Below are 15,525 nucleotides of genomic sequence, written 5' to 3'. Positions count from 1 at the left end.
GTTTTCTAAAAGTTTAAGCTTTAAAGTTCCATAATTTAAAATGAAAAATAAGGTCAGTTACTACAAAATCAGTATTAACATGTCAAAAAAAAAAAACAAAATATGTAATTCTTCTACTTGCTACCACTTACTACACTGCCACTCAGATTTTTGGGTTTAATATGTAACAAAAGAGTTAAAACTTCTTTAAATTCTACTATTTAGATTGACTAACTACTAACTTCAGCTGCTTTTTGATTGGCCTAGTAATGTAATATGGTACGTTAAGATGGACACTAGACTGAAAATGCAGTAAATTGATTATACCTGGATATGCCCCAAGTGACTCAGTATCAGGCACCAAGTGAAAAGATTCCATGAGATAACAGTTAATAAAATGAACAATTTAAATAAGCATCTAGGATGGAAACCTCCAAAAGTATCAAATTACATCACTAGAAGTCCTATGTAGGTGCACAATCACTGTAAACTCAGTATCTGGGATGAAGTTATCTAAAATGCAGCTAAAAAGAAATATATGCAAAAGGGATCCAAAAGTTGAAGAAGAATCTTTATACCAGTTGTCCAGATTAATGGGAGACTTTTTTTTCCTCATTAAAGGGCTAAATTATCTTTATAATTAAACAAGCTAAAAACTCTAAAGGAATAAGAGGAAGAGTGTTTATTAACATACACAAGAAGCCCATTTCTTCTACAAGTATTAGGAAAAAGTTTAAGAACAAATAAAAAAGGTAGCTTTAACATGAAAGTCAAAAATTCCTACCTGTTAATTCACAATCAGGACTGTAAATTAGGAAAGTTAATTACAAACAAGATTGTAACCAATAGGCTTATGTGACTTTCAATGATTTACTCATGCCCCTGTACTTATAGGATGGTAGGTTTAGCACTACAATTCAGCAGACCAATTCTGAAAAGCAGCAACTACCTCAAGAGCTGGAACAATTCTTTAATGTCCATAGTAATTGCCATAGTGATATCTATGCTACAGCATATCACTTGCCATACAGATACTATAAACCAAGCTTAAAACAAGAATTTTTAGCAAGGCATAATATATTTAGAAATAAGTTAACAAATGCCATAAGATATTTTTTGAAGACTTTTCATTAGAGTGTTTATATAATTACATGTATCTGAAGGAGAAAAGCCAAGAAAATGAAAATTGTTTTCAACTTGCAGTACTTAAAATACAACATAGGTCTTTCCCCCACCCTTGCTTGTCAGCAAAATGCAACCTAATAAATGGGGAATTACCTGAAGTAGTTAACATTCAAAGGTAGAATTAATGCACACGTGTATCCATAGCTCCACGTCAAACAAGTCTGTGTGCACCCCACACCATGACAGCCAAGGACAAATGCAGCACCAAGAAACAGCACAGAGCAAAAGCAGAGCAACAAAGAGCAGAGAAAAGGAAACTTCAGTCACTGAGACAAGTTCATCAGAAGAAGCACAGGAATTAAGACTCAGAATTCTTTTCAAAGGAAGGCTTGAGATATTAACAGCAACCACAACCACAACAGCAACAACAACAAAAAAACACAAGAAGGAGGATATGCAACACACATCTATCTGCCCAATGTGCTACTTTAATTATACTTATTTCTAACTTCAGAGGACAGAGGTTATGTCCATGGCTACAGACATACAGGTAGCTTCAGTTAGCTTCTTAAATTTAAAAAAATGTCATTTCAAGTAAACAAAATATCTTTCTCATGATGTATAATTTACTTTCTGCCCTCTTTAATATTCACAAGTTCAAAGATTGAAGATGTATTTTCCATTTCATAAAAAACATATTTCCAAATTGTCACTAATGTTCAAGTTCATTACCTCACAATTATTCCTATTACAGCACATGCTTTCACAAATTAATGACGAACAAATTCAAAGAAATAGGCTACAGCACTGTGTATAACAATCTGAATTTAATTTTATACCATAGGAAATAAAGAGATGTAACCTACAGAGGTATAATTTCTTTTCTTCTCTTATTTATATACAATATTTTTAAAGTATTTATATTGCACAAACTCAAGAAAAAAAGGAAAGACTTAACATGAGATTAAGTGAAGGGTTAGTAAAATCCAGATTTTAGTACCTGTGCTAGAGTGATTATCAATGGAATCAAGCCTGATTAAGTCTCTGACGAAGACTGTGTGCTCCCCACTGTTAGCATCATTAGAACTATCCACGCTACCATGGCTCACCGTGTCCCCATCACTTCCACCTGTGGCATTCTGAGGAACTAGAGATAAGCACAATGCAGTTCAATAACTCATGCACTGGTAATCTCTAAAACTAAACATTAAGGACCCACAGTTCTTTACAGTTACCAAACACTTTCTAAATGTCTGACAAAAAAAAAAAACAAAAAAACAAATGCAACCTCTGTCTTTACCGATATATGAAAATAAGAACCAGAGTAAGTTTCCTACTTCATATAATTAGAAATTCATAAACTTTATGGTTCTGCAAAAAGGTATCTTTCCAATCACATGTATTACCTGATATTGAAGAGATCTCAGACTTTTGCACAGTCTTTTTTAGTGGTTGCCTAAATTGTGCCAAACCACGTACCACATTCCGTATCTTTGTCCACAAGAAGATACCACTGCGGGTACTGCTAGGCCACGGGCTCTCCAAAACAACCTAAAGCAAAATAAATGTAAACATAATGTTCAATGTTAATATTTTATTTTAAAAATACCTACATATGTGTGTATGTGTGTGTTTGTGTGGATATACACAAATAAGACACACAAAGAATTATACCAGCTAAAAGGTATATGAAAAAATGCTCAACATCACAAATCATCAGAGAAATGCAAACTAAAATCACAATGAGCTATCAACATACACCTGTTAGAATGAGTATTGTCAAAAAGAAACAAGGTAGGCACCTATGTTTGAATCTCACCTCCACTTCCAATTCCGGCTTCTTGCTAATGTACACCCTAGAAGGCAGCAGGAGATGGCTTAAGCACTTGGGTCTCTGCCATCCACATGGGAGACCTGGACTGAGTTCCTGGCTCATGGCTTTGGCCTGGTCAAGCCCAGCCCTGGCTGTTGCAAGCATCTGGGGAGTAAACCAGTGGATGGAAGATTTCTGTCTCTGACTCTTTCTCTGCCTCTTAAATCTTAAATATCAATAAATGAAATCTTTAAAAAATAAAGCCAGCATTATGGCCCAGCAGGATAGGCTCTGTTTGCAATGCTGGTATCCCAAGAGGAGTTCCAGTGCAAGTCCAAACTACCCTGCTTCCAATTCAGTTCCTGCCATATACCTGGGAAGGCAGTGGAGGATGGCCCGCCCAAGTACTTGGGCTCCTGCCACTCATATTAAAGACCTGGATGGAATTCCTGGCTCCTGGCTTTAGCCTGGCCCAGACTTGGATGTTTGTGGCCACTGGGGGAGTGAATTAGCAGACAGAAGACCTTTTTCTGTCTCTCCTCTTTATAATTCTCTGTCTTTCAAATAATTAAATCTTAAAAAAATAGTAACTACCAAATGATCTTATAATCCTAATTCTGGGAATATATCCAAAGGAAGTAAAATCAGGATGTCAAAGATATACCTGCACTCTTATTTTCACTGCAGTGTATTCCCAATAGCCAAGATACAAAATCAACCCAATCTAAGTATACATTAACAGATGAATGGATAAAGAAAATGTGATATTTATATATAACGGAATATTATCCAGCCTTTAAAAATCAGAAAATCCTATAATTTGTGATAATATTAAATAAGCCTGAAGGACCTTATGTTCAGTGAAATCAGATGCAGTAATATAAATACCAAATAAATACCACATAATCTCACTTATATGTAGAATCTAAAAAAACTGAAATCATAGAAGCAGAGAGTAGAATAATAGCTGCCAGGGGCTTCTGGAGATGGGGGGATGTGGTTTGAGGAGATGTTGGTCAAATGGTACAAAATTTCAGTTATGTAGATGGAATAAATTCAAGAAATCAATTTGTACAACATGGTAATTATAGTTAATTGTGTATTATTTTGAAAATCACTGAGTAGACTTTAAGTGTTCTCATCACAAAACATAGACTTTAAGTGTTCTCATCACAAAACATAGTTAAGTATGTGAGGCAACACATACGTTAATTAGCTAGATAGGAAATTCCAGAATGTATACTTATATTTCAAAGCATGCTATTGTTATACCTAACAAATAACTACAATTTTTATTTGTCAATAAGGGAAAAAAAGAGCTCTACCCTGAAGTCTCCCCTCCTAAGAGAAATTTCCCAAATAATAAAAGGTAGAAAAATTGTATTATCTAAGGTAATCCTACTTACCTTATTATAGTAACCATAAGTAATAGCATTTGGCTTTATCTTAGCAGTTTTCATTTCAAATAAGACTCTCACTGCTAAAACAGGATGACCCCAAAGTCCACAAAGCTGCATTACTACACGATAGCACACCTAATAAAAAAAATCAAAACACCAGTAGTTAGCATATTAACCTACCAGAGTTTTGTACAGATAGTGTAATTACTTAATTATTTTTATAACATTATTAAACACTTTTATCTCCTTTGCTCTGGTTTGAACATCTTAGTAAACTATTTTTTAAGGTTTATTTATTTATTTGAAAGATAGTTACAGAGAGGCAGAGGCAGAGGCAGAGAGAGAGGGCTTCCATCCACTGGTTCACTCCCCAAATGGCCACAATGGCCGGAGCTGGGCCAATCTGAAGCCAGGAGCCAGGAGCCTCTTCCAGGTCTCCCATGTGGGTACAAGGCCTCAAGGACTTGGATTCTTCCACTGCTTTCCCAGGCCATAGCAGACAGCTGGATCAGAAATGGAGCAGCCAGGACATGAACTGGTACCCATACGGGATGCTGGCACTGCAGGCAGCAGCATTACCTGCTATGCCACAATGCTGGACCCAGTAAACTATTTTTAAAATCTATTCCATGGAGCACATATTTGGAGCAGCAGTTAAGACACTGCTTGGGATGCCAGCATCCCATGTCAGAATGTTCAGTTCAGGTACTGACTGTGCTTCCAACCCAGCTTTCTGCTAATGTGTGCCCTGAGACACAGCAGGTAATGGCTCAAGTACTGGGGTGCTTGCCATCCACAAGGGCAATATGGGTTGAGTTCCCGGCTCTTGGGTTTGGACTGGAGCAATCCTGGCTGTTGGAAGCATTTGGGGGAGTGAATCAGCAGATGGAAGATCTCTCTCTGGCTATCTGTCTCTGTCTTTCTCTGCTCTTCAAATAAAATGGAAATATATTAAAAAAAAAAAACTATTCACTAGTGCAAAATATCAGTATTAAAGGCCTATGTGTACATGTCTATACACAGTAATGTACAAGTATTGACTATACACAGTAATAACTATTTCTCTCTAATTTGAGAAGAAATTAATTTATAAAATAAAATGCAATTATAACAGCTCTCTTCCCAATCACTCTGCTTTATATGCCATGTCAAAGGAACTAACTATATCACCTCTAGGATGCCTGTAAAACAAACAGGATTTATAAACTCATGTTTTAAAAAGAATGAGAATAAATTTAAACACTCTCTATTATTAGCAAAGACTTTTCATTGTAAATTTCAACCTGTTTCTAAACATCACTTGCAATTATCTTAACAAAAAAAATAATTTTTAGAGGCTGGTGGCACAGTGGGTTAAAGCCTCAGTCTACAATGCTGGCATCCCATAAGGGCGTCAGTTTGAGTCCCAGCTGCTCCACTTCCAATCTAGCTCTCTGCTGGAACCTGGGAGAGCAGTAGAAGATGGCTCAAGTCCTTGGGCCCCTGCACCCAAATAGGAGCCAGGAAGAAGCTCCTTGGCTCCTGGCTTCAGATCAGTTCAGCTCTGGCTGTTGCAGTCACTTGGGGCGTGAACAAGCGGATAGAAGACCTCTCTCTCTCTCTCTCTCTCCCTCCCTCCCTCCCTCCCTCCCTCCCTCTCTCTCTGGTTCTGCCTCTCTATAACTCTTTCAAATAAATAAAATAAATCTTAAGAGAAATAAAAATAAATTTTTAAAGGAAAAAGAGCAAATCAGTAAGTGTCCAAGTTTCTTCAACAATTAACTGTATATCATAACCTACCCCTCAGGATGGTACTGAGGCTTAGAAGAAATGTATAGCATTTTCATGCAGTACATGCATGAAAATGTCTAATGTTTTTACTATGAGCCAGCATTTTACGTGTTTTTAACTAATTTAACCTTCAAATTATCCTTATGAGGAAGGTTCTATTATTATCTGTATCACTGGTTCTCCAGGGTAATTTTCTTCTCCAGGGGATATTTGGCAATGAGATACTTGATTGTCATCACTTGTAGGGGAAGGGGAAGGTGCTATTGGTGACTGGTAGTTAGAGGCCAGGAATGTTGCTAAACATTCTTCTTTGCACAAGACCCACAATAAAGCTATGGTCCAAAATGTGACTGGTTCCAAAGTTGAGAAACTAGGAGCTATATTTTCATATGAATTATCTGAAACACAAGCATTTTATGTATTTCATACAAAGAACACAGGTTCTTAGTGGAAAGCCACTTACTAAAAGCTTATTCTCTATCTACTACTTATTAAGGTTATATTAAAAAAATGAACTCAATAATATTTTCTGTTTGCCAAGGGTAAACAATATGGTTTAAGTAAGGTCTCTGCTTAATTCCAAAGTGATAATCTTAAAATAGTTATATATAAAGAGCACACCTTAAAGCAACTGAGACCTAAAATATTTTTAAAAATAAGATTTCTAATAATAATGGCATGGGGTATTTGGTGTAGAAGCTGTCAACCTTTGGGACACCCACATCCCATACTGGAGTGCCTGGTTTGAGTCCTGGCTATTCTGCTTCCAATCCAGCTTTCTACTAATGCACACCCTAGGAGGTAGCAGGTGATAGCTCAAGTACTTGGGTCTCTCCCATCTACATGGAAGACTCACATGGAGTTCTGGGATCCTGGGTTTGGCCTGGCCAGCCCTGACAGTTGCAGGCATTTGGGAAGTGAATCATTGGATAGAAGATCTCTCTCTATGTCTCTCTTTCAAATAGAAGTTAAAATAAAATTTAAAAACAATTGTAAGCCGGCGCCGCGGCTCACTAGGCTAATCCTCCGCCTTGCGGCGCCGGCACACTGAGTTCTAATCCTGGTCAGGGCGCCAGATTCTGTCTCGGTTGCCCCTCTTCCAGGCCAGCTCTCTGCTGTGGCCCAGGAGTGCAGTGGAGGATGGCCCAAGTGCTTGGGCCCTGCACCCCATGGGAGACCAGGATAAGTACCTGGCTCCTGCCATCGGATCAGCTCGGTGCGCCGGCCACAGTGTGCCAGCCGCGGTGGTCATTGGAGGGTGAACCAACGGCAAAAGGGAAGACCTTTCTCTCTGTCTGTCTCTCTCTCTCTCACTGTCCACTCTGCCTGTCCAAAAAAAAAATTTGTAAAGATTTATAATAATATATAATAACTCAATCTGTTATACTTGCCTCATCCAGTGGGTCCACGTCTGTTTTCCTCATCTTAATTAGTACATCATATGCCTGTTGAAGTGCTTTGACCTTAGGATGAGAAACTCTAACATAGGCTGGGAGACAAATAAACCATAAACTGTAACAATGACTGAACAGACATTTAGCCCATTGTGGAGGGTTTGTGTAACATCTCTTTGCCAATTTATGAGCTGTTTTTATCTCCTAAGAAGAGAATAAATAAAATATTATGGTAAGTACAAAAATTCATTAGAGTGGAAGAAGCGAAAAAGAAAAAAGAAAAACAGAAACTTTGAACCTAAAATCAAGTGTTTCTCAGTTGTACTTCTTTTGAATGGCTTACTATTCAGTGCCACATGCTTCCCTGAACATTCATTTACAGTAACATATGTATCTCCAGACTAAAAATTCCTTAACAGCAACAATCATTCATATTTTACAAAGTAATGGCTAATAAGATAGCCTTCATACAGAAGGCACTAATTTAATCATTTATAGCTTATGGGTTCTTCCATTCTACTCTTGAAAAGCAATATTCTTTTCACTCTTTTTCCCTGCTAAGGTTTCCAATGCCTAAGGATGGGGAACATCCAGGCTGCGGGCTATATAAGGCCTGCAAAATCATTTGTTCTGACTCTGCTAAGGCAATCACAGATAGGACTTGAAATTTAATAAATCTATAGCAGCCTAATTTTTAGGTTGATAACTTTATAAAGCCCACAAATGATGCTTTAAATATCCAAATGGTCCTTGGCAGAGAAAAGGTTTTCCATATCTCCTAGACTATTTCCTACCAAAATTTCCATGTTACAATCTCTGTTAATTCCATTATTGATTAGAAGATCAGAGACTTTACAATTTACTGAGCTGATAGTAATGTTTTTTATTTTTTATTTTTAACTCTGATTTAGGTGGAAGACAAACTATCTATCAAAATCATCTGCTGATCTTTCTGCTATGGACTGGGAAAGCAGTGGAAGATGGCCCAAGTGCTTGGTTCCCTGCATCCACATGGGAGACCTAGAAGAAGCTTCTGGTCCTGGCTTCAGATTGGTCCAGCTCCAGCCATTGTGGCTATCTGGGGAGTGAACCAGTAGATGGAACATCTCCATCTCTTTTCTCTCTCTCTCTCTCTCTCTCTCTCTCTCTCTGTCTGTCTCTTCCTCTCTGTAAATCTATGTCTCAAAATAAATAAATAAGTAAATCTTAAAAAAAATCATCTGCTGAGGCAGGCAACTGGCACAGTTAGGGTACCACTTGGGACACCTGGGTTAGAGACCCTTGGTAGAGTCCCAGCTCTGCTTCTCGAGCTTCTCACTAATGTGCACTCTGGGAAGAACATGTGACGGCTCAAATAGTTGGCTCTTTGCCTCCCACATGTGAGACCAGGATTAAACTCCTGGTTCCTAGCTGTGGCCTGACCCAGCTCCAGCTGTTGGCTGCATTTGAGCAGTGAACTAGTGGATGAGAAATCTCTCCGTAGGTCACCTGGTCAGTCTGTCTGTCTCTTTGCCTTTAAAATAAATAAAATAAACATTTTAAATAAAAAAATCTGGGGCTGGTGCTGTGGCTCAATGGGTTAAAGGTGTGTCTTGCAGTGCCGGCATCTCATATGAGCACTTGTTCAAGTCCCGGCTGCTGCATTTCTGATCCAGCTCCCTGCTAATGCACCTGGGAAAGCAACGGAGAATGGCCCAAATGCTTGGGCCCCTGCACTCATGTGGGAAACCTGGAAGGAGCTCCTGGCTCCTAATTTCAGCCTGGCCCAGCCCTGGTTGTTGCAGACATGTGGGGAATGAACCACTGAGGAGTGAACCAGCAAATGGAAGATCTCTCTCTGTCTCTACTTCTCTTTCTCTCTGAAACTCTACCTTTCAAATAAATAAATAAATCTTTAAAGAAAAAAAGGGCCAACAGTGATGTAGTGGGTAAAGTCACCACTTTAGATGATGCTGACATCCTATAAAGGTGCCAGTTCAAGTCCTCGCCACTTCACTTCCAATCCAGTTCTCTGTTAATGGCCTGGGGAAAGCAGCAGCAGATGGCCCAAACCCTTTGGCCCCTACCACCCATGTGAGAGACCCAGATGAAGCTCCTGGCTCTCCAGGCTTCAGCCTGACTCAGCCCTGGGGAGTGAATCAGTGGATAGAAGATCAATCTCTCTCTCTCCCCTACCTCTCTAACTCTGACTTTCAAATAACTAAATCAATCTTTAAAAAAAGAAAAAAGTCATCTGGCTGAGCTTTAACAAAATGTATTATTTAATAAAATACATGTTCCTAGAAACTACAGAGCCTTCCAGATACGTCAGTTTGCCATTAGTATACTCTGTGCATAGATTTCTCTGCTGGGATACACTCTAAATGAAAGGTCTTAGGGTACTAATTTCATTTCTGGGCTTTATCTCCACGGTCCCTGAGATATATTTTAAGATCTATTCCCTTGTTTTTCTAAGGTCATAAGTCCCTTTTCTTCCCCACCTGGAGGTGGGGGAAGGGAAGAAAGCTGCTGAAAATTATATTTAGAGGCTGAGTAGCAAACTTCTCTCATTTTAGAAACTTGCCTTTATTAAGCTGGTAACAGAAAAAAAATTCTTTAGCTTTCCTTTCAGACAAAATTGATATTAACTGTAAGAAATAAGGGATACCTCTAGACTTGTAGGAAATGAATGGTAAAATCTGAATTAAGAATTTCGTTCTGATATTTTCCATGCCTTAAAAATACCCAAAATGTCAATGTATATAAAAGATATTTGATTTTAACTCATACTTAGACATAGCTTAGCTCTGTATACCTAATTCACATACAGGAACAAAGAAAGATGCCTAGGTTATCTTCAGTTAACTCCCTAGAATGGAGTATTTGGTAGAAAGTATATTTACATCAGTCACTAGGGAAAATCAGAACTACAATGAGATATGACATAATGCCCACTAGAAGGCTATACTCAAGAAGATAGGCAAATAGCAAGAAATGACAGGGGTAATGGAAAACTGAAAACCTCATACACTGCTGGTGGAAATATAAAATGGTGTAGCCACTTTGGAAAAGAGCCTAGCAATAAGATATATATATTCCTTCAAAGTTAAAAACAGAGTTGCCAAATGACACAGCAGTTCTGTCCCTAGGTATATACCCCAAAGAAATGAAAATACACATCCACACAAACACTTGTACACAAATGTTCATAGATGCATTATTCATAACAGCCAAAAGATAGGAACCATCTATATGATCATGAATAAATCAATACTGGTGTTTCCATACAATAGAATATTTATTACTTAGTAATGTAAACAAATGAAGTACTAACATGCTACAACATGGATGATCTTTAAAAATATTGTTCTAAGTGACAGAAGCCAGTCAAAAAGGAACATTTATTATATAATTCTACTTATATGAAATGCCAAGAATAGTCAAATCTGTAGAGATAAAAACAGATCACTGATTACCTAAAGCTGTGGGGGATAGAGCAATTGGGAGTTAACAGCTAAAGATTACAGGTTTTCTTTCTGGGACACTGAAAATGTTCTAAAATTAATCATATTGGTGGTTTGCACAATGCTGTGAAAATAGTAAAAGCCATTGAACTGTATAATTTAAAAGGGTAAACTGCATCACATGTGAATTCTATCTCAATAAAGTTGATTTTAAAAAGTATATTTGATTCCCAAGAATTCTCTTAAAGCATAAACAGAGGCATTCAAAAAGTTCAGTCTCTACATATTAAGCTGGGCTGTAGGAAATCTCATTTAATTCAACAGCAACCATACCTCATCTTGAAATGGTTGCTGTGGCAATACTACTACTATGAGTTGCAATCTCATACATATATTTTACATTTTAAATTAAGACATATTAGATAAAGAATATCTGACCTGTTTAGTTCTCTTAGCCATGAGAGCTGGACTGTTTGTAATGCTATTCCCAGTAGGGTGTCTACTAAAACAAAGTTTCAACTCCTGTGGTCTGTCAAAAAGCTTAAGGTCCAGTCTTGGAAAGTATTTGTAACTAAAATAAAAAGCAAAAATAGAGTTGCTTATTTAAAATACATTAACTCTTCATATTATTCCAGTATTTAGGTAAATATTTCTAAACCTCAAATAGCACTCAATATTCTTTAAAATAGTCTTCAAAATCTTCACATAGAAAAAACAGACAACCTACATGGCAATTTTGGCTCCTCCCCAAACTACTTGTTATTTCCAACCAATCCCTGGAAAACAGAAAACCTTGATATTCTAGTTAACACAGGAATTAACAACCCTTTCAACAGAATGTACATGTTCAATGATAATTTTTCTTAAAAAAAAAAAAAGTAGTATATTTAGTAATTTAAGCCGTTCTTCATAAAATTTCCTTGCATTGGTATTTCAAAGAATAAAACTTCTATTTCGATTCTAAGAATGTATCATAATTTAACCAATTCCTCATTCTTGTACATATTAGTTTTTGCAATTGTATATCTTTGTGGATACTTTTGCTACTTTCTTAAAATGAATACCCACTCAATAAAAAAGGTTGGTACATCAATATTTATTAAGAGAATTAGAATTATTATAATCACTACCAAATTCTTTCCAGGAAGATTGTACTTATCTAACCTCTAACAACTAGCATAAAGCATAACCTATCCTCATTCTAAAAAGCTAGAAATGTTTGTACTCATCATTTTGCTTTGTTATTTCTTTGACTATCAGAAAAGCCTAATATATTTGACTCCAAATTTCTACTCATAAATTTATCTACCTATTTTCTCTGGAAGATACTGCCTTTCCCTGTCTGATGCTTTGTTGTTTCTCAATTCTTGGATCCTAACTTAGAGTAATTAAGCAAAATTTTTAAAAAATTACAATAATATAAAGCCAAAATAATTTTTAGTCAAATCACTCAATCCCAGATGTATACTCTTTATTCTTACTTAGTTCTGGTGAGATTATACATGGGTTACCTATTTTGGTAAGATTATGTACCAATTCCCTATTTTAGGAAGGTACTTATTTTACTTTTAAGAATTCTCTCAGGAATATACTTGAGAAAATAACTGTGTATATCCACAAAGACATAGATGACAAGGAATTGGAAACAAATTCACACAAAAGTAATCAAATAAATCATAATAAACATCATTAAAAATGCTAAAGTGTAAAAATATTAAATCTCATGGACAACTGCTCAGACCATTAAAAGCAAATACAGATTACAAAAAATATGCAACAAGATGAACTCATAAATAAAATACATATACACATACAACCAAACAATACATAAATATACACAATTCTTAAATGACATAGCAGTGGCATGAAAACAATGTTAGATTTCTAATTTTTTAAATTTATTATGTTAATGGTAAACAATAAAATTATAATTTCTTCAAAGATTCTCAATCTAAATCTTATTCTTTAAGTCTATTCTTAAAAAGATGATTTCTAATCTTCTACTTTAAGTTTTTTCTGTTGCTAATATCTATAACCTCCCAAAGGGAGAGGGAAAGAAGTGAATATTTTCTGCTTCAAAACTGAAATTTTTCAAGAAATTTATTCTTTAAATGGCTAAACATTTAGGGGAATAATGACCAACATCTGCCTTCCAATAAGTCCATCCAATTTTTACATTACAATACCTGATGATTTCTCCCTAAAACATTCATCTCCAATAATTTACTAAATATTGAAAATGATCTTAACAAATGATAACTATACTTATCTACTACCAATCACACACACACACAAAGTTGCGCCAAATAGCTCTTTTAAAAAATTCCTGCTACCTGTACTTTGCTGACAGGTCCTTTCCATCATCAGGAGGTGGCTCTGGTGGCATTACAAACACAGTGTGCTCACTTTTCTGTGAATCATCTAGTTCTATTAATTTGGTATCTTCTGTTGAATCAAAATCACTCTGAAAATAATGATTTTTTCCAATTAATTTGCACATAAGCAAGATCTAATTCTGAAATTAAAACATGTCTAAGAAAAAAAATACCTTATCTGTTTTCTCTGTGCCTTTATCAGGAAACAACTAGAAGAACAAACGAGATGCTTAGTGAAAGCATGTTCAAATTTTTATTGTAAGTTCTTATTTTTAAAAAAACTACCATTTTTCAATACCAAAGTATACACAATGGATTCAGACATATATAAATATTTACCATTTATTTATTTATTTTGAAAGAGTTACAGAGAGGGAGAAGCAAAGAGAGAGAGGGACTGATTTTCCATCCACTGGTTTACTCCCCAAATGGCCACAACAGCCAGGGCTAGGCCAGGCCAAAGTGAGAAGCGAAAAGCCAGAAGCCAGAAACCAGGAGCCAGGAGCTTCATCCGGGGTCTCCCACAAGGGTCCAAACACTTCGGCCTTCTTACACTGCATTTCTCAGGCCATTAGCTGGGAGCTAGATTGGATGTGGAGCAGCTGGGACGTGAACTGGCGCCCACACCTGGCATCACAGGTTCAGCTTTACCTGCTAACTTTGCCGTCCCCCGCAATGTATTTTTAGATACTATACTCTAAGGCAAAAACATGAGATTTCTCCTGAGGCTATTATGACAAAAAATAATTTATTTTGATGAGTTCTTTCATAAGTCTTATTCACTAAAAAAAGATGACCAGTTATAAGGGGAATCTGAGGCCGGCGCCATGGCTCAATAGGCTAATCCTCCGCCTTGCGGCGCAGGCACACCGGGTTCTAGTCCCGGTCAGGGGGCCGGATTCTGTCCCGGTTGCCCCTCTTCCAGGCCAGCTCTCTGCTGTGGCCTGGGAGTGCAGTGGAGGATGGCCCAAGTGCTTGGGCCCTGCACCCCATGGGAGACCAGGATAAGTACCTGGCTCCTGCCTTCGGATCAGCGTGGTGCACCGGCCGCAGCGCGCTGGCCGCGGCAGCCATTGGAGGGTGAACCAACGGCAAAGGAAGACCTTTCTCTCTGTCTCTCCCTCTCTCACTGTCCACCCTGCCTGTCAAAAAAAAAAAGGGGGGGGGGGATCTGATTTCTCAAATTAAAAATTATACTATTATTAAATCTCACATTAGTGACTGACATTACGTAAACTTTCCATGTAATTGGGAAATGTTGGATTATTAATTCTATAAATAAGTGAAAATGTTGAATGATTTTAATCATACACCTAGAGTCTTAGATCACACTGACAGAATGGGAGAAAATTATTCAAGTCTTTTAAGGAATAAGTCAGGAGAGGACTATAAAAATCAAAGTATCAGGGCCAGCACCAAGGCTCACTTGGTTAATCCTCCACCTGTGGCGCTGGCATCCCATGTGGGCACCGGGTTCTAGTCCCAGCTGCTCCTCTTCCAGTCCAGCTCTCTGCTGTGCCCCGGGAAGGCAGTGGGGGATGGCCCAAATGCTTGTGCACCTGCACCCACAAGGGAGACCAAGAAGAAGCACCTGGCTCCTAGCTTTGGATCGGCGTAGCTCCGACCATGGCTGCCATTTGGGGGGGTGAACCAACAGAGGGAAGACCTTTCTCTCTCTCTGTCAAATAAATTAAAAAAAAAATCAAAGTATCATTAATACTCTGGCTTCTTTAAATACAATCTCAAATTTATAGAGTAAGCAAGAACCTTAATAAAAATTAAATATCTGAGCAAGATTGTGAAAAGCTTCAAAATTTACACATTTTCAAATATCCTCAAAATAAAAAAATGTATAATAACGAAAGTATTTTGAAAGACATTACAACAAAAGAAAAAAAGGAATGCCACTGCTTATAAAACTAAACATTCTAAGTTAAAAAAAAAAAAAAAGTAAATCTTAGGGCTGGCATTGTGGCATAGAGGGTAAAGCCTCCGCCTGCAGTGCCAGCATCCCCTATGGGTGCCAGTTTGAGTTTGGCTACTCCACTTCCGAACCAGCTCTCTGTTATGGCCTGGGAAAGTAGAAGGATGGCCCAAGTACTTAGGCCTCTGCATCCACATGCGAGGCCTGGAAGCAGCACTTCGGATTGGCTCAGCTCCAGCACTGCCACCATTTGGGGAGCCAACCAGCGGATGGAAGACCTTACTCTCTGCCTTGCTTCTCTG

The 15,525-nt window shown here is 37.6% G+C and overlaps 1 protein-coding gene across 9 annotated transcripts in view; it reads right to left on the bottom strand.

The window, feature by feature from the left end:
- Positions 1-15,525, bottom strand: part of DENND4C (DENN domain containing 4C) — a 129,106-nt gene that overhangs the window by 36,863 nt on the left and 76,718 nt on the right. For 6 of the 9 annotated variants that reach the window (XR_011380242.1, XM_051857424.2, XM_070052789.1 and 3 more), the window contains 7 exons: positions 13,473-13,508; positions 13,258-13,388; positions 11,363-11,495; positions 7,479-7,685; positions 4,324-4,452; positions 2,511-2,655; positions 2,105-2,251 (listed from right to left, as the gene is read on the bottom strand). Coding sequence is in view for 8 of the 9 variants with exons in the window: in XM_051857424.2 (XP_051713384.2) it covers positions 2,105-2,251; positions 2,511-2,655; positions 4,324-4,452; positions 7,479-7,685; positions 11,363-11,495; positions 13,258-13,388; positions 13,473-13,508 (928 nt within the window). In the remaining variant the exon portion in view is untranslated. The remainder of the gene's footprint in view (positions 1-2,104; positions 2,252-2,510; positions 2,656-4,323; positions 4,453-7,478; positions 7,686-11,362; positions 11,496-13,257; positions 13,389-13,472; positions 13,509-15,525) is intronic. The other 3 variants (XM_002708081.5, XM_070052793.1, XM_070052796.1) reach the window with 1 other exon arrangement.

This window comes from Oryctolagus cuniculus, chromosome 1 (assembly GCF_964237555.1).
Source record: "Oryctolagus cuniculus chromosome 1, mOryCun1.1, whole genome shotgun sequence".
In the NCBI taxonomy this organism is placed as follows: Eukaryota; Metazoa; Chordata; class Mammalia; order Lagomorpha; family Leporidae; genus Oryctolagus; species Oryctolagus cuniculus.
The sequence above is the reverse complement of the archived record's forward strand: the minus strand, read 5'-3'. Positions and strand labels throughout refer to the sequence as shown.